This window comes from Vicia villosa, linkage group LG3 (assembly GCF_029867415.1).
Source record: "Vicia villosa cultivar HV-30 ecotype Madison, WI linkage group LG3, Vvil1.0, whole genome shotgun sequence".
NCBI lineage: Eukaryota > Viridiplantae > Streptophyta > Magnoliopsida > Fabales > Fabaceae > Vicia > Vicia villosa.
Genome location: NC_081182.1, coordinates 31,763,312 through 31,787,954, shown reverse-complemented (window position 1 = coordinate 31,787,954; position 24,643 = coordinate 31,763,312). Strand labels below are relative to the sequence as shown.

The following is a 24,643-nucleotide window of genomic DNA, read 5'->3' as shown; positions in this document are numbered from 1 at the left end:
TAGAGGGGCGACAACGGTCTGTTGTGCTTCGAATGGATCTGCATAGTGGTGGTGGCGCAGCGGGAATGATGATTCACGTTTATCATGTGAATTTTCCCTTTTTTTCTTTCCTTTTCTACTTTCAAGCATTGTTTTTGTGTTTCTTCGCTTTTTCTTTTTGATTTGTTGTTGAATTAAAGCGGGTTATGGTAGTTGAATGAAATGGTTAATTTTTTGTGATGGTGATGTTTATTTTTTTTTCACGAAAGACGCTATAATCATGGAAAAACATACAATATAACATGTGCTGTTTATATGATGAAAAGAATCAATGACCTATAAAAAATAAGGCAAAGGATAACTTCAAGTCTCATGGAAACATACACAGCCTAAAAGTGCATGTTCATGACTAAAACAAAGAATGGCCCATAAAAGCTCTGCTTTGAAAATTACAATAGAATACATTTGTAAAAAATGTATATATCCATGCATCGTAGTGGTTCTTACACTAATTGTTTTATCAATTGAATTAATCTTTCTAATTTTACTAACAACATTGAATACTACAAGAACTCATTCAGAAGGCTCAACATATGTCTAATCTACTATTGTTTTAGTGGAATTGATCTATGATGTCTAGATAAACTTCCTATAGCATAATACACAACAAGGGTACTTCCATTTCACGATTCGAAAAGACCCGTATACAAATGAACAGATATACATCCAGAAACAACAAAAAAAGATAAGAAAAAGAATGAATCGCCTCCGATGCCCTGTTGCGCATTCCATCTTTTATCAGAACCTTTAGCCACTCTTGGGTGGTTCATATTCGACTCTTCAATTCATATAAATCTTGTAACAGACTGCTATTGTTAGTCTCTCATGTCTCTGATTCATTGAAAAACACATGAAAATCCGTATGAACAATCTGAGAAGATTTCAAAATGAATCCATATTCCGAGAAACCCCCGAGGTAATAAAGGGAGTCACAGTTGCTTTGAAATTTGACCTCCGCGTTATATGAACAACCTTTGTCACTCTCAAAATGCATATGTACATGATAATTCATTAGTCACTTCCCCTGTTATGTCTATCTGAAAGCAATAGATTAAGGGAATTAAATTATGGACACGAGTATCTCATGACATCAATTGATATAAATGAAGAAGAGTTAATCAAAAACCTGATGTTCGTTTCCCTTCCATGGCTTCTTTCTTTTCTTGGCAACTTGAGCATAGGAAAGGTCCATCCCAGGGGCGCGGTTTCCCTTGGTTAGGCGCACCCTCGTGTACTGAAATGCCCTCCCCGGGTTTAATCTCAACTTGACATACTGCACACATGAATAACTTGAACATGTTGCAGAGTGGATATTTTGTTTCAAACCTGCAGCTCAGACAAAGATGTTTCCATGTCAAGAGAGACACAACTAGAGAGCCAGCTGCAAACATTAATGACACTAAAAACAAAACCAAACCTTTCTGAAAGCATGGCAGATCCTTCCTCGTATAATTCCCGTACCATATCTGGCTCAACGTATTCTTTTTCAATATATGAAGATGGCTCAGAGGACTTTTTCCGAAAAATGGCCTTCAACATTCCTTTTACCGGTCTCTTTTGTGTTGGTGCAGAAGTAGGTGGCTTCTCCTGCGGTAATATATCAACCACGATGCAAGTTGTGTCATCCCTAAGTCCCTTTGCTTGCAAAGATTCCTGAAGAAAGAAAAAGGACAGGAATAAACGGTAGAAATAAGCTAACCCACAAAGTAACAACGTAAAATTAGAACATTCAAAAATTATTTAAAAGATGTTTGTTGAGCATACTTTTACAATATGTGGTGCTGCAGCCTCCGCTGACATGCCACGACAACAATCAAGGACCGCTTCTGCAGATAGAGCATCCCAGACTCCATCACTGCAGATAATAAGTCTTCCTCCAGAAGTGGAAATCTGTATAAACCAAAAAAAGAGAATAAAACAAGAGACTAGAACAATCAAGACCAAAAATGTCTTGAAAAATCCCTGCGGGCAAATGGTTTTAAAGTATTTAGCACTTCCTATCAAATACTAAATTACTTTTACACAGCTACTTTGTTTTCCATTAAAATACTTCCATTAAAGTATTTAGTGCACTGACCAACCTTTACTTGCTTTACATATGGTACAGGGACAATAAATTCACCAACATCCATATCACCAATGGATCGAGAAAGACACAGACCACCAGGCCAACATCTCAACGGGCCAACCTATGCAAACCATTAACCTAGTCAGGCAAATAAGTTTGACACAAATATAAAGTACTGCTAAAAAATACTAATGAATCACAACAGGAGATAACCTAAATATTATCAAATATAGCCAATACAATACAACATCAAAAGTGTATAACGTTTTCTTAAGATATCGTAAAATTTTACGACCGAGGCCTATGTGATGAGTACTTTTAAATGAAAAGACACGATCCATGGTAGCATAGCATCAATCATCTTCCTCTTGATGTTCCATGGTATGACTAACCTAATTTCCTTCTGAATCACTTTTTTCGTAGTTATCTGTTAAAGTAGCTTATGCAACAGAAATAAGGAATAGCATTACTAGAGGCATCAAACCCATTCTACAAGACATTTCTTTGTTGTTTTATGTGATAGCGGTTTTGGCTGTATTTTCTCTGGGGAACAGTTTTGAAGCCCTATACAGGTAGTCAATACCACCAGATAAAAATAGATAAAGTTTAACGGAAATGTACCTCCGCACCTCCACCTGTGTTTAGCCGACCAACTTCACCCCCACTAGAAGTGATGCGCGCCCTCCTGATTAAAGAAAACAAAAGGATGAGACTTCACTAGAATGTAATGGAGCAATTCCAGACAGTTGTTCATAAAAACATTCCAGTAAATACTTACTCCTCTTCATTGGTGTCTAGTCGATGATCTGCTGACAAGTAATGAATCCCACCTTCAGAAGGTTCAAGTATGCAACGGGAATCACCAACTGATGCAACTGTTATAACCCATCCTTCTATAATCACAAAGGTTACAGTTGTTCCTGATGTTTTAGCTGTACAAGATAATATATGCATATCAACAAACACCTCAAGAAAAAAATAAGGATGAAAATTTATAATTCAGAGGTAAGGGAAATATCAATCATGGCTCAGATGGTATGTTAAGCTCAAGCTGCAGAAAATGCAAATCACTACTTATTTTTATTTTGACATGCGCAATTCGATAGATAAAAAAGAACGCTGCGAGAAATAGAATACCAACAGAGTTTAGAAAATTATAATCAAGGTTAAAATACTGCCGTTCAGTATGCATCAGCTGTTTTTTGTCCCTTTATTCTTTTAACTTTTCTACTCTGAGAATTGGGAATAAATTACTTTGATAATATTGTTATGTTATTCATATGAAGCCATTCTATTCAGTATTCAGTAGGCAAGAGGAGAAACAACATGTAATAAATCATACCTTTTTGTTGAAAATCTTTATCAGTTTTTACAAAGCCAGCAACCAAAGCCCTCGGCAATGCTGCTACCCACTCATCTCTGTTGAGATCTGGGGGAATGGCACTTAAAACATTGTTCAGAAGATTCTCCTTGGTATAAACGGCAGCAGCAGATCCATTGTGTCCATCAAATAGCTGTAAATTTTCTGCATCAGAAAATGCAAATGCAAAAAGGAAAACAAAAATCGAAACCAAGTAAAGAAAAATATGGTATCACTGAGTCATAACATTTGCATTCGCCGCATAAAAGGCTACCATTATTCTTGGTATCCAACTAATAAAAGTGAATTCGGATGAAAACGAAGTTCATTAGCTTACAAATACATCCAAACAGAAAGCATTCAGAAAACAAAACTATAACATGAAAATCATTGCTTGGAGGGGGTGGTTTGGCACTGAGCAAAAAAGTCAGCAATATGGTCCTCTGTGTATGATAGGGATCGAAAATTGAGATATACGGAAAATATAATATTGATTGAATTAAGAACTATTACAGAGACTGATCCCTATAATCCCAGAGCAAATGCTCCTCAGAGGAGAGATGAATCTCTCTCTGCCCAAACCTAAACCCTAATAGGAAAAACAGAAAATAATAATCCTCCTAGCTACTGCCCCATACACTCCTATTTATATGGGGAATACTAACTAAACTAACTCCTATTTATTTGGATGATAAAAACTAACTGACTAAGCCACTCCTAATTATTTGCGGAATAAAAACTAACTAATTGAGCTAACTCCTATTTATTTGGTTTGGACTAAGGCCCAAACCAATATCCTAATAATACCGGCAACCAAAAATACAACCTTGTCCTCAAGGTTGAGATGAAAAAATGTCCTTCAACATATAACAATGACATGCCAAACACTTCCCTTGCAAGGTAATGATGGGTCTAAAACAAGACCAAATTTGCGCTTCAGCAAACCACAAAACCATACTTGGAGTTCATTTTCTTGAAAGATAACAACAACACTACTATAGCTTTTGCATCTCCCTGGATCCCATTGTTGAGAACTTGATAGACCGACTTCAAATAATCGAATCTGTTGCACATCTTCATTCTTACTATCTCTTGATGGTCTGCAGCTTTTCTCTTTAAAACCCCTTTGAAATTGTCGCTTTTGCCTCAACTTTTTTGGATCCTTCCCTCCTTCGGCAACCATGATGCACGCTAAACTGATATTGTAACCTGCATATGGCGGATATGGCGGCGGCAGCCGCATGCACATGTGACGCCTCATCTTTTTCATCTTTCCTCTCATCTCTACTCTCTCTCTGACCACGGATTCACTGAGATCTGGCGGCTTGGCCAACGGTTTTTGCTTTAGAAGGTGCTTCACGAATGAACCAATGTCTGGTGGTTTCGGCGGCAGTGTGCGAGCCACCGATATATAATTTTCGTGCTTCTCCTTGGCTTGCGTCAGATGTAGAAACTCCATCCATGATTTCCACGAATATGATGATTTGGAATGGGGAGGGACCCTCTTCCAACAATATCTGACCGGTGACGACGCAGTCAAAGTCTTCCGAGATGGAAGTGATATTAGTGACTCTAAACTCTGTGACTTCATCCGTCCCTTCTCTGGCTTCTCAGCCACAAGGATCACATCTTCACTCACCCCATTGGTTTCCTTCTTCTCCATTGCATCTCCCTTTTCCGACTTTGCATCTGTATGAAACTCCGTTCCACAGTTCTCTTTCATAACATTTGGTATCGGAAACACACTCCAATCAGAGCTAAGATTCTCTGCGGGAATATGTCCCACATGCTTAGCCATCTCTGTCCTTAGCAATTGACGAAACTCCAACTTAAAGGATTTAACCGATTCTTCCAATCTTCCCATTCTCAATTCAATTGCGTCAATTCTCTCAACCATTCCTTCTTCTAACACTTCTTCTTCTGCAATCATCTTTGAATGACACAAATGCTGGCACCTCAACGATCCGGCAGGTCGGACCAATTGATAGGGATCGAAAATTGAGATATACGGAAAATATAATATTGATTGAATTAAGAACTATTACAGAGACTGATCCCTATAATCCCAGAGCAAATGCTCCTCAGAGGAGAGATGAATCTCTCTCTGCCCAAACCTAAACCCTAATAGGAAAAACAGAAAATAATAATCCTCCTAGCTACTGCCCCATACACTCCTATTTATATGGGGAATACTAACTAAACTAACTCCTATTTATTTGGATGATAAAAACTAACTGACTAAGCCACTCCTAATTATTTGCGGAATAAAAACTAACTAATTGAGCTAACTCCTATTTATTTGGTTTGGACTAAGGCCCAAACCAATATCCTAATTATCAATTCGGATGAAAACGAAGTTCATTAGCTTACAAATACATCCAAACAGAAAGCATTCAGAAAACAAAACTATAACATGAAAATCATTGCTTGGAGGGGGTGGTTTGGCACTGAGCAAAAAAGTCAGCAATATGGTCCTCTGTGTAGATAGAAGTATAATATTGAATATGCTAAACTATTTCATGTTTAAACATGCCAAGAACTAAAAGGCATATACATCAAAAATTCAAATTTAAGTTTTTTTTGTTTTTTGAAAGTTTGGTATCCGGCCTTACGACCGATTAATCCAAGGGCACCAATCCCACTTTGCACTTGCGGGCCCATTTAAAGCCAGAGCAAAGTTCTAGATGAACTGGTCCAACACAGAAAATTGTTGGCACCCAGCAAGATTCGATCCTCAACCTTGAGAGGAGTATACTCGGCACCCAGCAAGATTCGATCCTCAGACCTTGAGAGGAGCATACTCCCAGGAGGACTCAAGCATTCACCAACAGGCCAACCCTTTGTTACTCAACAACAAATTTGACCGATTCACACAGATTTTGACAAAAGAAAACTATCCTTTGGTGCGTCAACCATATCACAGTGCCCTTGCGCCACCGTGACTTAAACAAACTCAGCCAATCCAAACATGCACAACATAGTTCAGCTCCTTTTTTTCTACCCAAATCATTTACTTTTCTCAATCATCATTTCATGCAAAGATCATATGTAAAATAAGACCAAAAGAAACACATTGACATTTGATTTCTTTTAAATAACATAAATAATCAATACAATCCATCATATTACAATTCAAAAAGCATGATTTGAAAGAAAAAACCATACCCCAAAAACAGAATAGGTAGAAACCCCATCTGCAACCACTCTTTGCCTTTCGGTCTTTATCAACGTGAAATCCTCTCCTTTCTTGTTCTCGCTAGCTTGGCTATACACAACAACCAAATCCGATTTCTCAACTTTCTCATTCGCCAATTCACGCTTCAAAAGCACTGCAAGAGGAACGGTATGGTGTTGATGTTGATTTTGATGTTGATGTTGGTGCTGGTTTTGATGTTGATGTTGATGTTGATTTTGATGTTGGTGTTGGTGCTGGTTTTGATGTTGATGTTGGTGTTGGCGTTCATTCCGACTAGACATTGTTCCCTCTAATCAACCTCAAATTCTTCAAACACAACAACAATCTCTGCTTGAATTTAATAATCCTCCACTCTTGGTAGGTTACAACAAAATCCTAAAATAGAAAAACAAATCAACAATCATAAACATTAAATTAACTAGCACATTATGAAAAAACAGATCGCAATGTATAATATAATGCAATGGAGATAGATAATTAAGTAAATTAAAATAAGGTTATGATAATTAATGAGTTAGTTAGTTAAATTAAATAAGGAAATGAAAGAGAAGTTACTTGAAAATTGAAGAAAAAAAGAGAGTAGCAATCAGGCGCGAAAGATTTGAGATTCGTTGAAATGCGGTTGATGAAAAACGTGGATCCCGGCGTTCTGCAAAACTTGCATCGTAGAGAGAGAAAAGCAGAAGAAATGTATGAATGAATGAACGAAAGAGGGAACGTTCATTTTTTTTCTCGCCCCAAAAAAACGTAAATAAAGAGAGAGAGAATGAGTTGGTCAAAACGCAGCGTTTCGTAGCTCGGCGCAAGCTATTTTTTGGAGGCACCAAGTTACCGTAGGGCCCGGTCAATATCAATGTTTTTATTTTTGTTTGCATTTTTCTTCACTAAAGATGATTTAATTTTGGACTTTATATTAACAGTAATTTTTTACTTACTTTAAAAAGCAAAAAAAAAAAACATTCAACACCTTGTCAAGTCTAGTCTATGTAAAAACTACAGTGGTGGTACTGGTAGCATTGGATATCAAAATTCAACAATGAGAGAAGAGAATTAATTGGTCCTACATTTTCTTTTTTGGTTCCTCCTTATCCATACAACGAGGTGATTGGCTCATCATCTCAGATAAAATACTAGCGAAAGGGTGAGAATGAGAATAAATTCTTGATCCTTGTTGTAAAGTCTGAGAATGTGACTATTATAGTTTGGGTTGGAGTAACTTTATGAGTAATTTATTATATTCCGACCAAAACCTCGTTGATTTGGAATACCCGCAATCATCGGTTATTGCCTAAGACAAACGAGTGCCGTGCCGCTTTCGTATGGGCGTGTCCACACTCCACGCCAGGTCGCAGCGGGTACAGAAGTTTGTATGGCAAAATTGTTACATAAATGTTTGGACATTTGATTTTCTTTCTTGTATTCATTCCATTTATATTCATGAATATTTATACCACAAATTAATTTATTTTATTTTTATTTGACAAAAAAGTTAAGTGGAGTACTACTCCCTCCGTCCCACAATAGCGACTCATTTGGAATAAAATGATGTTCTAAAATTAGTGATCCATTTCAATCTTCAATAAATTTTTTCCAATTCTATCCTCTAATTATTAAAAGTTTCATCATTCCCAATATATAATAAGGGTATTATAGTAAAAATATTATTATCTCTCTTCTACTTTTAACCACTTTTCTTAATCTGTGTGAAATGGTGGACTAGATCATTCATTGTAGGACGGAGGAAGTACAGTAATACACGAGAATTTTTGTCAATATCCAATGTTGGCACCGAACTTTTCTTGGATCAAGGTGAACAAGCTTTGGCATCGGGTTCAAGATGAGTTTAAAGCTTTTGTCATTTTTTAATTAAATTGGACCCCTCGTTGTCACCACAATTGAGAGAGATGTTGGACCAAATAATGACAATTTAGTGAATCCATTGTGTTAATCTTCAGAAAAATTATCCTACTTTGAAGTTTTTTTAAAAATGAATATTTTCATATTCTTGAATTTAGTTGGGTATTGATATCTTATTCTAATTATTCAATATTATATAATTTTTTAATATTATTTTATCTTTAAAAATTTTAAATTTTTAAATCAATTATCACTAAAATTACCAATATTCAATTAAAACAAAAAGTACTAAAGAATTTGCTTTTTTTATTTTAGGATTTTAAACAAGGGTAGTGGAAGGGGTCTCAACCACTTCATTTGATCCACCATTTTTTAATTGAACGGACCAATTAAAACTGCTTTAAAACAGGTTAGATGGATTTTGCCAACGAATTTTTTGTTAAATATTTTTTATTTTAAATAAAAATTTGACAATGCATTAAGAAGCTCGAATCACTCGCTTTTTTTTTCTCTTTATTGATAAAAAAAAGTGGAATTTGAATGCTTACGTCTAATGTCACCATAAATTAAAAAACTTGTTTTCATGTTGTTTTGTTTATAGTGATAGTTAGAGCTGTCAAAATGGGCTACCCGGCCCTAAATGGGCTGGCCCATGCGGGTCTCGGGCTTTTCAGGGCCGGGCCCAAAAAGCCTATTTTTAAATGGGCTCCATTTTTACTACCCAGGCCCAACCCTGTATGGGCTGCGGGCTACCCGGCCCTAAATGGGCCCAGACCCTAAATGGACCCAGGCCCTAAACGGGCCTATTTAAAAAAAAAAAAAATTTTTAGCTTATTTTTAAATAACCATGCAATTGCATGCATAATACTTATATATTGATTTTTCATATCTAAAATTACGATTTCTAAATAATCTATATAAGTTACAATTAAAATGTAAAACAACATATTAACTTAATTTCAACTATTCAAAATACATAAGAAATTATCCAATGTAGCACACAAAATTAAATAACTTGTTCCAACAACTTTTAAAATATAAATATTCATGACAATTATAATTCTATAACAATAATAACAATAAACTGTTATAAAATTTTATAACAATTATAATTAGACTGATGAGATATTATTTTATAGCAAATTATATATATATATATATATATATATATATATATATATATATATATATATATATATATATATATATATATATATATATATATATATCATTTGTACTAACTCTATCCTACCATAAAAAATTATATCGTAACTTTTTAAATCTTATTTGAACCTTATTTACGTCATGGTGTCTTTTTTATACTATCTACATAATTATAGTAGGATGAAACCTTTTAGTTTGAAATCAAGTCAAATCATAAACTTTTGTTTGATATTTATACCTTTATAATACCAAAAAAAATTAAAATACATAATACGAAAATTATTTATAGCATACTCTTATGAATTAGGAAAGGATAATTTCTAGTTATATTCATTTTAATATTTTTGGGCTGGCGGGCTACCCATGGCCCATACGGGCCAGCCCATATTTTTAGGGCTTTTTAGGGCCGGGCTTAAAAAGACCCGAATGCAAATGGGCTCGAAAAATAAGGCCCAAGCCCTAACTATTTTCGCGCCTGATGGGCCGGCCCATGGGCTTCGGCCCATTTTGACAGCTCTAGTGATAGTGATGCGAATTACGACTATGAAAACCAATCATTTATAAGATATGAATTAAATATTTTGAAAAGTAATAAAATAGTAAACTTTCTTTTTATCATTGTTTAGTAAAATACTACGACTTTTAAATATTTTATTGTCTAATGACTCTTAAATGTGTGTTATTGTTTGGAAAGTAATGCAATATGGAATAAAAAAAAATCAAGTATAAAAGTTTGTAAATAAAATTGTAAATAAAGTAATAAATTATTTAAAAAATTGTAATTAAAATAGTAACTCAAACAAAAAAAGATTAGCGGCCCGGCCCGCAAACCAGCCAACTTATTATAAAACGGGGCGGACTTAACTTTTGAGTTCGGGCATCTAAGTTGGTTCACCCCGTCCTGCCCCACTTTTGAACGAGCTTAAAAAAGACGAACATAAACGGCGCAGACCGCCCACTTTACCACCCAAAATCAATCTTAAGTGAATTTTGAAGTGTTTTCTAAAATTTAAAGGTGTTATGAACATACAAAGTACAAATATTAAACATAAATACTCTAGTAAATTAAATTAAATTCAACAACATCAAACATCAACAACAATTCATTAATATGAATTAAAAATATTGATTAAATACAAAAAAAAACATGGAAGAGAGAAAATATTTATTTCATTATATTTGATCATGCACGTCATGATTTCATAAAACGTTTTGAAAGCAAACAAGCTTGAACAAATCTTATCAAGATAATGTCTAACTAGATCTATTCCAAGGAATGATATTGGTCAGATATTAAAAATATGATTGTCACATCATTGTCATTTAGAAACTATATATTGGTAAACAAAACACATCATCGTCATTTAGAAATTGTATATTGGTAAACAAAACACATTCATCTAAGTTAGTTAACGATGGCACTCAACACTGATTATCCTTCTTATATCGTGGTTGTTGAGACAACAGTTTAGTTGGTCTTTCATATCAAACAGTATAACATCGACATTAATCTTAAACAAATGGGAATGAGTCTACTTGACGTAGTAAATTGTGGCTAGTTTAGAGTTTATTTTGATTGGTTATCGGTACGAGTTTAATGTTTTGCATTGTGAACTACAATGTACTAAACACGTCAAATTATACAAGTTTTTATGCATTATAGTTAACAGAAACTATCAATGTGATCTAGACACACATATTCGACAATCATGATTCATGCCTGAATTATATGCAATTGTATTGGATATTTATTAAAATGGATATTAAAAGTTTTGGGTTTGGTTTTTGGAGAAATCTGAAATTTAATAAGGGTGGCACTAAATTTTCAAAAAACTACAATATGGGAACGGGGATGGCCCCAACTTTTCTTTAAAATCTGGTATATAGTGCAAGTGTACCAGATTGTTAAAAAATATCCAGTAGGCTATTTTTTATTAACATAACAAGACATAAATCTAACATAACATAATTTTATCATCATCACTAGGGTGTTGGGACGTGTCATCATTCTCAAAATATCATTTGTTGATCTTGCAAGTGTTGCATCCACCTCGATGGGATCTTTAGTTTCGTAATGGGGAATTATAAGCCACATTGTTCTTGCATAATCTTCGGTCTTGAGCTCAAACTTATTGCCAAGTATATATGTCATTTAAGCCTAGTAGACTGTAAGAAAGGGATTTCAACACATCTTGGTCAAAATGTTGCAAGTGTCGCTCATACTCAGCCATTCATTTTAAATACGTTATTTTTCCACAAATACAAGAGTATTTCTTATTTATTCTCCTCAACAGGCACCTTTCTTTTTCCCCAATGTTTTTCATAACATGATAAGTACATAAAATATGGGCTGGGGTTAGGAAAACAACTTCAATGATATTCATCAAATCAAGTTCTCCATCACTCATCATAACATGAACAACTTCTTCAGCTTCTCGAGTGCCCATGTGAAATTGGCTCCCCATTTCTGTTCCAAGAAAGTAAACTCAACAGAGTATGTCAACTTTGTTGGTGTAACACCCGCAATCTCAAGTGGTGGAATCCAGTACCTGTTGGTTCTATATGTGGTGTCAAAGATCAAAATCAAATGAGACATATTAGAAGCTTCACTGAATATATATATATATATATATATATATATATATATTGTGAGATATTGGATCGAACTCTAGTATTGTCGAAGGGTAGCTTCTTGGTTCGACAGTTCGACAGGGTTAAGCATGAAGTCGAAGGATTGTTCACATGCTGGTGTCGAAGTGTGCATGCTGTAGTCGAAGATGGGTCTAGCATGCAGATGTCGAAGATGCTAGAGTTGTTAGCATGTTAAATTAGGTTTTAGTGTTTAAACCCTAATTTGTTAAGTTAGCTTGTTTATTAAGTTGGCTTGTGTAATGGGCCTTGCTGAAAAAGCCCATTAGTTAGTATGTTAGGTTTTATTATAAATAGCATACTAGTCTCTCATCATTGCTAAGCTGCAAATCCTAATTTAGGGTGAGAGAGGTTATTTGTTATTCTTGTAAACTTGTAATCTTGTTTTAAGAGAAAGTGAAAGAATAGCAGTTATAACCAATTCTTGTGTTCTTCTTATCCTCTCTAATTCCCTATTATACTTTGTTATTGGTATCGTTTTTCACAACATATATATATATATATATATATATATATATATATATATATATATATATATATATATATATATATATATATATATATATATATATATATATATATATATATATATATATTGTTTTGTACAGTTGCGTGATACGTGTTAGATTTTAAAGATTATGATCTTTCAATGTACCCATTATGAACATCGGCGTCATATAATACTTTGACATATCATTTACAATTTTCGTTCCTTTGGTTTTAAATGAATGAGTATATAATAGTCGTTAAAAGTCTTTGATAAATCATGGTTGTGAATATCACATCTAACCTTTATGATCCAACCACCACCACTTGGCATTGATTTCAACTAAAATGGCACTTGACCCTTTTACTACAAGTGACTGTTGAATTTTTGGCGCTCTTATAATTTCCCCCCTCTCACAACTAAGCATTAGCTTGTCGCACCTGCCTCTTGACCTGATAGAAGGCCCATACGAATTAGAGATCAACCCACGTGAATGAAAGATTATGTTCCAAATTAAAATGTTTTAAGACTTTTATTAGTATGCTTAGTTGTTATATGTTTAATTTTCTTCAATTGGGCCTGGCCCATATTCTGACCGAGCACACTTGTTATGTATTTATAGTGATGTTGTTCAATGAAATGGTAGATAATCATATTTCAGAATTTTATGTTTTCTTGTTTTGTGTTTATTTCAATGGTTAAACCCTAGTTTGATAAAATAGTTGCAAAACCTTTTCTATCATAACACATTTGTTGTATCATAATGAATGATAACTACAATAATATCATGTTGGTGACCAACATTTTGTTCCCAATATAATAATTATGTCCGGGTCAAAAATATCTACCAAATATAAGATAAAATAAATTAATAATAGAAATAAATAAGTTTATAAAATTCAATTGTTAAAAAAAAAAATACTAGTAAAACATACCTCTATAGTGGTGCAGCACTGTGCAATTTTTTTTGGACCTCCATCATTCCCATCTTCATTCATATAAGGTAATTAAGAAATAGAATTAAGCTTATCAGATTTACGAGTGAGTTGAAAAAAATTCAATTTATATGCGATTGCATGCCAAAATTATCCAAAAACTCGATTAAAACACATACTAAATTTATTACTTTACTTAAAATATTAGATACAATTTCAAACTTTTCAACCAGTCAATAATATGAGTTTCTACCAAATTTTTGGAAGATACAAAAGTTTTGGAAAAAAAAAATTAGAAAGGCAAATTGTAAAAAGGAATAAAATTGAATCTTTTTAAAAAAATGTAGGGATTAAGATAGCTAGTTTGATCCAAAAAAAGATACCTGGTATACCGAATTTTCAATAATTTGATTTATATGCAATTGCATGCCAAAATTTTCAAAAATGTATTATTTTATCGAAAATGCCGGCTCCAATTCCAAACTTTTCAATTAGCAAATACTACGAGTGTCTATCCAAATTTTGAAAGTTACAAAATTTGGAAAAAAATTTAGAAAGGTAAGTTGTAAAAGGAATAAAATTGAATTTTTTTTTTCAAAAGTTGTGGGGATTAAGATCATTTAAAAGAACATAATTAAGTTTATCGGATTTACGAACATGAAAATTTTGGTACACAAATTTTTTAATAAATTCGATCTATATGAATTGCATGCCAAATTTTTCAAAAACTAAAACTAGATTAAACACACATATTGAATTTCCTACTTTGCCTACAATGTCAGCTACAATTCCAAACTTTTTGATGTGCCAATGCTATAAGTTTCTACAAAATTTTTGAAATTTACAAAAGTTTTGGGAGTAAATTTTAGAATTACAAAAGTTTTGGGAGTAAATTTTAGAAAGGTAAATTGCAAAAGGAATAATTTCTTTTTTTTATTTGTAGGCATTAAAGGTAGCTAAAAAATAATTAGGCTTATTGAATTTATAACGAATTTATAAGTGTGTTTGAAAAATCTAGTATACTTAATTTTTAATAAATCTGATTTATATGTGATTGCATGCTGAATTTTCCAAAAATTAGTTTAAAACACATTCTAGATTTATTACTTTACTTAAAATGCTTGGTAGAATTCCAAACTTTTTGACTAGGCAATGCTATGAGTTTCTACCAAATTTTTAGAACACAAACATTTTTTGAGTGAATTTTAAAAAGGTAAATTATGAAGGGAATAAATTGAAATAAAAACTCTTTTTTATAGTAGTGAACGACATGTAATTGTTGAATTTTATTAAATGTGAGCAATTTTAAAATTAAGATGAAAATTCAATTTAAGACAACAATTATGTTTTCCTGCTAGTCTTTTGCTAGGGTTTGAGTTTCTTCTCTTTTGAGAAGCCCATCTGCTTTCTTATTCTTGAAGGTTGGTCTGATCATCTGTGTTTCTAAGGTGCATGTCAAGTCCTACAATGGAAGGTTTGTCGATGAATGAGGAAGGAGAAGAAGAAGGTTTTTGCTTAGATGTGGGGGAGGAGGGTGAGGAGTCATGTGATCTACGTTGGTGTTTGGTGGGAAGGTTTATTTATGATAGACCTATACATGTTCGATCTATGAAGGTGAGGGTCGCGGATATGTGGAGACCGGTAAAGGGAGTCACAATTAAACAAGTGAAGGAGGTATTTTTCTTGTTTCACTTTGCCCATAAGCTTGATATGGAGGCGGCATTGAATGGAGGTCCATGGACTTTCGACAATCACTTACTGATCATAGAAAGAGCGAGAGTGGGGGTCCAAATCGAAAACATTCCCCTCTTTTATGTGGAGTTTTGGGTATAGGTTCATAATCTCCCGGCGGGATTGATGCTGGAGAAGGGGGGAAAGCAATGGCCAAATTTGTAGGCACATTTGTGGAGTATGACAAGAATAACAATTCTAGCTTTTGGCGGAAGTACAGAAGATTGAGGTTCAAAATAGACGACCGACAACCGTTGAAGATAAGAACCAAAGTCAAGAACAAAGGAGGTGAGTGGTGTGTGGTTAACTTTAAGTATGAGAAACTCAGTTAGTTTTGCTTTGTGTGTGGACCACTAGGACATTCTGAGCAGAAATTGCTTATTGAACAACAATTGCTTAGCTAAAGCGGTCAATTCTTAGACTAGGCGTAGAATTTTTAATATTATTCTTCCTTACATTGAACAACAATTGCTTATTGAAATGAATTAAGTTTGTTTCGGTAAAAAAAAAAATCTTCTGTATTAACAAAAATAAAATTGTACTTTTAAAAAAAAATTGAAGGGTGTGTGGGGTAACCGGGTGTCGTCCAATCATCATTACCGTAGACTTATTCCTTATAAATTATAAAAGAGTTAAACATCATTTTGCCTCCTGCCATTTGAGGCCAATCCCAAAGATAACAATGTAAAAAAAAAACACAGATTTCATCCTTGCCATTAAAAGATTCTTTCATTTTGACCCCACGGAAGATTTTTTTTCTGATGTGGATGCCTAAGTGGATTGATATTTTATTTAATTATTATTTTTAATTCCACGTTGACATTTTTATTTTATATGAATTATTGGTTTAAATGATAAAATACTAAAAAATTGCAGATAACGGGAGTTGAACTCACAACCTTTACATTTCAAACGTTTTTTAAAACTGAACTAACCAAAAATAATTAAATAAAACTAAGTTAATTAAAACTAAACTAAACTAATTAAATTAAAACTAAACTAAACTAATTAAATTAAAATTAAACTAAATTAATAAAACTAATGTATGCTTTGTTTATTTATGTTGTCAATTATTTACTTTAAACATATATATTACAACATTTACCGAAATATATTAAATTTTTAAAACATTTATTAAACTGAAACTAATATAAATTTTAAAGTAACGTTTAATTTAATTTAAACACTTACACAAAGTTTTTAATTTTTATTACTGAGTTTAATTTAATATATATACTAACGTAAATTTTAAAATAAATTAATATATTAAACTGAAATTAATATAAACTAAATTAAAATAAAAAAAAAAATATAAATTAAATATATTAAATTGAAATTAAATTCATATAAAATAAACTGAAATATATTACAGAGAAAAACTTGCATGGATACGAACATAAATCCCTAATGTTAGGAACAACCAATAAAAAAAGAGAGATTTTTAAATTTATTTAAATTTTAACTTCTTTTTTAATTGGATTCATGGGGTGGTTGTGATTAAGAAGGAGAGAGAAAAAAAATATTTTTGTTTTTTAATTAATAAAAATTTATGATTGGTTGTTTGTAAAGCCACTTGTTATGTTTGTGTTCATGCAAGTATTTTTCTATATTACAACCTTTACTGAAATATATTAAACTTTATAAACACTTACTAAAATAAACTGAAATTAATATAAACTAAAACTGAATTAAAATAAATAAATTAAACTAAACAGAAATATATTAAACTAAACTGAAATTAATTAAATTAAAACTAAATTAAAATAAACTAAATTTATAAAATTAAAATATAATGATATTAATTTAGTGTATTTAATTTTGTTTAATTTTTTAATGTTAAAATGTGTTGATTAAGTTAGTTTTATAAATTTTACGTTAAAATGTGTTTTTTTAACTCAATTTAATTAAGTTAGTTTTAATTTATTTAGTTTAATTTAAATTAATTCAGTTTTAATTTAATTAGTTTAGTTTAAATTTAATTAAACTTAGTTTTATTTTATTTAGTTTACTTTTAATAAATTGTTTTAATTTAATTAATTTAGTTTAGTTTTAATTAGTTTAGTTTAATTTTAATTTAATTAGTTTAGTTTAGTTAAAAAACTGATATTAATTCATATAAACAATAAACTAATGTGTTAGTATATATTTAGTTTGCAATTTTATCAAACAAAGAAGTACTAGCCAAGTGGAAAAGGAGGTGCCCCTTTATCTTATCGTGCATGTGCTGGGTTTGAATCTTGGTAATGCTAAAATTTTGTTTGATTTTCTTAATTCTGACTACTTCAATAATTTAATAATATTAAAATAATCAAAAAATAAAAATAGTGTTTTTAGAATAAAAAAATATATAAAAGTTAACGTATCAGCGCACGTCATTCATTTTGCTGACTTTTTACAAAATTGTTTTTAGAATTCATCTTAAATGACAGGAGGCAAAATAACGTTTAACCCATTATAAAATAATAAATAAAATAGCATACCCATTATTTAACTCGTACACATTATATCAATTTTTAACGCTATCGTGGATGATAACAATCATGACAAACTAAAGATTTTGAGCAATGTTGACAACAACAAATAAACAATTAAATCTAAGGACTAGTTATTGATGATAACCTAATCAGCAGTAAAAATCAATCAAATATAAAAATATAAGAGTTGATGCAGTCACCATATTTTTATTTAATGTTAGACTATTTCTCCACTTATTCACACTTACATTATTATTCTAACACTCCCCCTCAAGTACAAGTCCACAATGTTCCCCCACTTACACTTTTACTGCTGTTACCTCTTTTTGGACAACAAGGTATTTTTTCTTGAGCATTTCGATACTAGTTTAGTCGATCCCTTTCTTGAACTAAAGGCTCTGATATCATTTGTTGGGGGAGTTATTAGGAAGCATTGATACAAAGTTGACGATTATGCACCTTTGTGAGAGACACACTACTTATCCACCTAAAAACCTTAAAGTTTTAGGTGAATCAGTAGTGTGTCTCTCACAAAGTTGTCTAATCCTACACTATGTATCAATGCTCCCTAGTGAAAAACTTTCCTCAACAGGGATGATTGTCCCGTATAAATCAGCCCAACAAAACATCTTAAAAAATAAGACATAACGGGACAAACATAATTGATGGTGCAGACATGTATCATTGATTATCCCGCAAATAAATGATGACGGGATAGACCCGTTATCACAACACATTTTAAGCCTAAAAATATGAAAGTTTATGTTAACGACTACGCCCATAAAAACCCGCAAAAAACAAAACAGTACAGAACAAATACATCAAAAAATACAAGTCTAAAACATTCATCTATCGTATAAAAAATGCGGGCACAAAAGACATTTCTGACGAGTCAGACCCGTTTTACCACCTCTAATCTCTAAAGGAAGTGAGTGGCTGCTACTATGAAAACGTATGAGATGAGATGCTACATGCTTTTCCAAGCTGTACCTGACACAACTAAGCAAGTGTTGCTATCCAAAAATTATACATCCAATTCCAAATACGCGTCTAGCCCCCCACCACATGTGCTATTTTGAGCAATCATGGCCATAATCAATAATGAATTGTTTTCCTATAACAGTTTAGTTATTATACTTGTCGTCCAAGAAAATACAACAGAAACTTAACTAACATCCAATTCCGATTCAGGGAGGTAAATTTGTTTGGAGGTGATATTGTATAAAAAAGGGTACAAAAATCATTAATGATTGTATGATGTATTGATATATCTACCCAACTTAGGAATTTCAATTGGATTAGAAGGAAAGCACATGATGTGACGCGTTATTGACCCATATACCCCATGTGCTCCCAGACTGATTTTTCTATGGTATGTGCTCCTGGTTTAGCCAGAAACTGGGGCAAAGCCAGCTAGATATTTTTTTAAGTCAACACAAGAATATATTTACGTTTCAAATATTGATTTTTAAAGTAAAGAAATATTTAAGATCATAAGGAATAGCTCTAATCATTCATTTATACATATGCAGAAGAGTTCATTTCACATGTAGGACCTCAAAATAGGTGACAGAAAAACACAAGTTAGACACCAAACTATTAGACCAAAAACTGAATCCAGGACGAGCATATTAGAACCTGCAACACAAGAAAAATAAATAAATAAAAGCATTTAGGAGAGAGCACAAAATAAAAATTGCACTCCCATGCCACTCTGGCAGTATCTTAGAAGAAATCTGGAATTAAATTATAACAAAAACATAAAGTATCGTTTCACAACCTCAAGACGCGGATAAGAACATCGATAATGACAAAATGGAACCAACTACTCCCTCCGTCTCATAATAAGTGTCCCATTTGAGTAATGCGCGGTTTTTAAGAAAATGATTGGATGTATTGGTTTTAGTAAAAATATTAATGTCATTTACTAGAATACCCCTATTAATAGTAGTTGAATAACGTGAAAGTTAATAAATAGGGGTATAATAGTGGAAAAATAATAATGATTGATGCATTGGAATTGTAAATGGACAATTAATTTGAGACAAGGAAAAACTGGAAATGGGACACTTATTATGAGACGGAGGGAGTATCAATTTGAAACCCCACACACAATACATGTCTCTTTAAGATTACACATATGTTAATATGACCCTTTTTTTTTTCAACCACATAGCAACAAGACATGGTGTGACAGGAAAGTTGGAATGAAGCCAGGAAGGACTACTTTATGTGTTTAACCTAACACTAAGCTTGGGAAGCAACCAAGAAACTCAAGGATTTCTAATAATAATGAAAATGCATTTGTTGTTGTAATGTACACCAAGAAAGTAATACCTAGATTACTGCCTCCCGTCTCCACCTTCAATTTCACTCAAGCTGTTTAACCTCTAAATGATGGGCCATTCACTCTAATAATGTACACCTGAAAGAAAATTTTAACAACCACATTATTCAATAATTAATATATGGGGAATAGCGAAATTGCTAACTATATGAATTCCAGTTTCAGAAAGCATATAAATTGCATTAGCATTTTTGCAGCAATTTTTATTTCATCAAATATATTTCACGTTGAATGGTCTTGGTTGAATGGTCTTGCCAATATGTTGTACAAGTACTTACTTTTAAAAATTGTCAAAATTACAACATTTCTTACATTTTTAAAATATATATTTTTCCAATTTTAATTTTAGTTAACAACCCATCATAACATTTGAAATAACTATAATGGTGTACACTGATTAGTAACAGCAGCACACAGCACATGGGCTGAAAAATGAAACATATATTATAAATATTTAAAAAGGTGTCAAGAACTCCATTATTAGCCACATGCATATAACATTCATCTTCTTTTTCTTAACACTCATGAATGCTCTCGTGCAGCCCATTAGCATGAATAAAATAATAAATGTGGTGAATGTGTTAAACACCAAGGCATATGAATGAGCAAACAAATCAAAATTTAATCACCTTAAATGTAGTGCGTTTAACTAATTCAAAAATTATAGCGTCCCCGTCAGCAAGTTTATGAGCAATAGAAAAACCTCTCCATCCACCGCTAAGTCCTGTTTTTTGAGCCAAATATGTAGCTGGAGTCTCATTTCCATCCTCATCAATCAAAGTCATCACTTCGTCCTTTTTTGGAAGGTTTTTCCTGCAGAAATGAACTGGAAGACCCTGTTTGTCAAGAATTGCAAAATGATTAACCAATTACAAAATGTGGCAGTAGAACTTTTAGTTGTTTGTCAGTGATATTGAATTGAAAGGGGTAATTTAATTAAACAAGTACAAGGCTCTAAAATTAAAAAGTAAATCGACGGAGTAATCATTACTACAGTGATATTATTTTGAAAAAATGTCCACTCTTGTGTATTCTTTGCTTTCTTTGTGAAGTGTGTTCCTCTAAAATCTTAGTTGTGTGTGATTTCCCAAACAAAGCACATCATAAGTTATTGAAAGGGGTATATATTAACAGTTGAAATATAACTAGCAAGTGACTGACTTGTTTTTAATCCATTGTACCATCATAATCATTATGGAGTGATTGGAGTCATAACTATTGATATAGTTAATTTAAATTGACTAAAGTCTGATTCCATGTTTCATACATCAATTTTTTCACCAAGACTAGAGAATCAGACAAATTCACATCTGAGTTCTGACTTTGCATGATCAAGGGAGATCATTCCAAATTTCAGCAATTACGTAACAACGTATTATGTCTATTTCTATCATTAAAAGCACTATTGCTTGCCAGTCACAATTACTTACTCTAAATGATGGGAGTGGAAGCAAATAATCTACTAAAAGGGGTTTTGATAAAAGTTTCTAACATGAACAGATAGTCATAACAGTATTGAACAGTATTAATGTAAACACAAAACAAGCTTTTGTTGAACATTTTTCTCTGTATATAACTCCTAATGTTATCAATAACTAGTTTTAAAATCCTATTAACATACATTAGACATCTGTTAAAAAAAACATACACGAGACATTGAAGAAAATTCCCATGTTGATAAAATGAATATTTCAAACTACATCTTATATTATGAAAATTTTGAATGATTAAATATTCAAAGTTCGATTGCAAATGTGGAGAAAAATAAAATTGGTTTTGGAAAGCTCGATTGTAATTCTTTCACTCGAGAAAGAGTAATGAAGATTTTTAAAATAAAAGGAACAAAATATAATGTGAATTTGTGTAGCTAGATTATAGAAGAAATGAAATGGAACTTCTTGAAAATAAAAGATAGTTAATACTCACTAGTCACATCACATTGATTTCAGAAAGCTTGATTGTGATTCTTTCACTCGAGAAAGAGTAATGTAGATTCTTAAAATAAAAAGAACAAAATATAATGTGAATTTATGTATCTAGATTATTGAAGAAATGAAACGAGACTTCTTGAAAATAAAAGATAGTTATTACTCACTAGTCACATTGATTCCGGAAAGCTCGATTGTAATTATTTCACTCGAAAAAGAGTAATGCAGATTATAAAAATAAAAGGAACAAAATATAATGTGAATTCGAGTATCTAGATTATTGATATGAACCTTATTGAAAATAAAAGATACTCACCAGTCACATTAATGTGTGTGCGTGTGTTTGATCACTTGTGTTAGAGAGTACTTGAGTTTGTGTAGTGATAGTGATACACGATTTGAATAGCAGTGTACTATTATAAATTGAAATGTTATTTGATAAACAAACTGAGTTGGGTTGTTTATTGTTGTAATCTTATCTGTGACACAGTTTTATTTTCAAGAGGTTTCATTTCATTTCTCCAATAATCTAAATAGTACATTCAATCACATTACATCCATTCACCCTCAAAATTAATATTATCACTTTTAATTGCTAGTTTTAATGAGTAATCCATTTTTTATCAAAGGAACTTGAAAAAAGAGTAACGGTTGATTTGTAACAGCCAAAGAGAGAATATACTTGCAAACATTGAGTAAAAAAAACGCATATGAGCTTAAATTAATAAACTGAGGTGAAGCTACCCCAACAACTTCCTTTGATTAGCATTAAAAACAATAACTAAACCAGCAGATATACATATCAAAATGAAAAGGTGTGTCCAATCAAGCAAAACCCTATTTTCTGAAAGGACGTAGCTTAAAGTAAACATACACTAACATCAAAACAAGCAACACAATACACAAATACATTTTTTTGAATAACCTTATAAAAAATTGTAAATATACAATGATGCAAGAGCAATGCAGCACCATTTTCAAAAGAGAAATCAAAAGCCACAGTAAAAAAAAGTGAACTTGTATCAACAAAAACAATAGCACACAAAATATAAGAAAAGTGATCAATAGAATAGAAATTACCAGCCAGAAACCACCAGTGACATGAGATTGAAGCATTGTCTTGATAAAAATCGGATGCGGTGAGTTTAACTCGGACTGCAACTTCTCAGCCTTGACCAATGCTTCCTCTCGAGCTTCATCGGAAGCATATACACGTTTCGAATAATCCCTGAACTTATCATAACTACATCCACTGGAAAAAAAATTACAAAAATTACAAATCTGAACTCCGCAAAGAATATTATATTCCGTATGTAAAGTTCAGGAGAAAAAAAAAACCTTGAATTTCTACTTCTAGGTATTATAACGCGATCAACAAGAATCTGTAGAAAAAAATAAAATTAGGTTAGAGAGTGAGATCAATGGAAAAAATAAGTAATGAAAGTAGATAGGTAGGGTCAGTTACTTCTTTGTAAACAGGAGCAGGCAGGTTGGCGACACGGCCGGATCTTCTTACAACCACAAGCTGCTTCTCCGTGGTGCGAGGCTTCGACGGCGAGGGTTTTGAAATGGGAGAAGATGATTTGTGAAGGGATTGAGAGAGCTGATGAAGATTAAGAGCCTCCATCCTCTTCCGATTCTCTTCCATTCTTTTCCGGCGACTCTCTTCATACGATGTAGCCACCATTTTGATTTCACAAGATTGAAATTTGTGAAATTTGAAACTTCTCTGCTTTCGTTTGCGTGTGCTCTGTCTGAGTAACCTCTGCTCAGAGCAGAAATGAAATGGCGTTGGTTTGCTCGTCGACCGTTGCGTTTCCTATCGCACTAAGCGCTATACATAGTGAAAAATTAAGTGCTTGAAATTATTTGAAAATAGTATAGTACTATAGTAGTATTATAGGTATAAATACCTTTATATTTATTTTTTTGACAATGTTTATTTTTTTACTATGTTTAATTTAAGAATTTAATTTATATACATCATTTAGTTTATTATAACAAAACAGTCTTGATTAAAGACGTGTTAAGAAATTTTCATAAATAATAATTTTGTGTTAAAAAAGTTATTTTTAGAATTTTAAATTACTAAATGCATTGTTTTATATATATCGTAAAAGATTAGTATTTTCTTATATAATATCGAATAAAAAAACTTTCTATAAAACTCAATCATAAGATATGATTTTTTTTTTTTAATAATTGTGAGATATAATTGTTTTTTTTTTTATAAGCAAGGATTATATTAGATAGAGTATTAGGGGTACTCGAACCCGCTTACAAAAGGAGAGCAAAAAAGCTCAAAACAGGAAAAATTACTAACCAACTGGATGAGATATAATTGATAATATGCGTAAATATTTGGTTAAATAATATTTTTTTCAAAACCCGTTAGGTACAAATTACTT

At 32.2% G+C, this 24,643-nt stretch overlaps 2 protein-coding genes across 2 annotated transcripts; both read right to left on the bottom strand.

Moving 5' to 3' along the window:
• Nucleotides 1-352: 352 nt before the first annotated feature.
• Nucleotides 353-7,508, bottom strand: LOC131660873 (probable protein phosphatase 2C 12). Its single transcript, XM_058930229.1, has 10 exons — nt 7,219-7,508; nt 6,633-7,038; nt 3,450-3,621; nt 2,886-3,039; nt 2,729-2,792; nt 2,121-2,228; nt 1,804-1,929; nt 1,457-1,692; nt 1,166-1,365; nt 353-1,076 (listed from the first exon to the last, which is right to left on the bottom strand). Exons 2-10 carry the CDS (start codon nt 6,942-6,944, stop codon nt 1,051-1,053), a joined length of 1,398 nt encoding a protein of 465 aa, XP_058786212.1. The 5' UTR covers nt 6,945-7,038; nt 7,219-7,508; the 3' UTR covers nt 353-1,050.
• Nucleotides 7,509-19,319: 11,811 nt separating this feature from the next.
• Nucleotides 19,320-24,043, bottom strand: LOC131655328 (B3 domain-containing protein At3g19184-like). Its single transcript, XM_058925214.1, has 6 exons — nt 23,701-24,043; nt 23,574-23,617; nt 23,316-23,487; nt 20,937-21,143; nt 20,298-20,385; nt 19,320-19,598 (listed from the first exon to the last, which is right to left on the bottom strand). The coding sequence occupies exons 1-5, from the start codon at nt 23,920-23,922 to the stop codon at nt 20,344-20,346; spliced, it is 687 nt and encodes a 228-aa protein (XP_058781197.1). The 5' UTR covers nt 23,923-24,043; the 3' UTR covers nt 19,320-19,598; nt 20,298-20,343.
• Nucleotides 24,044-24,643: the final 600 nt, after the last annotated feature.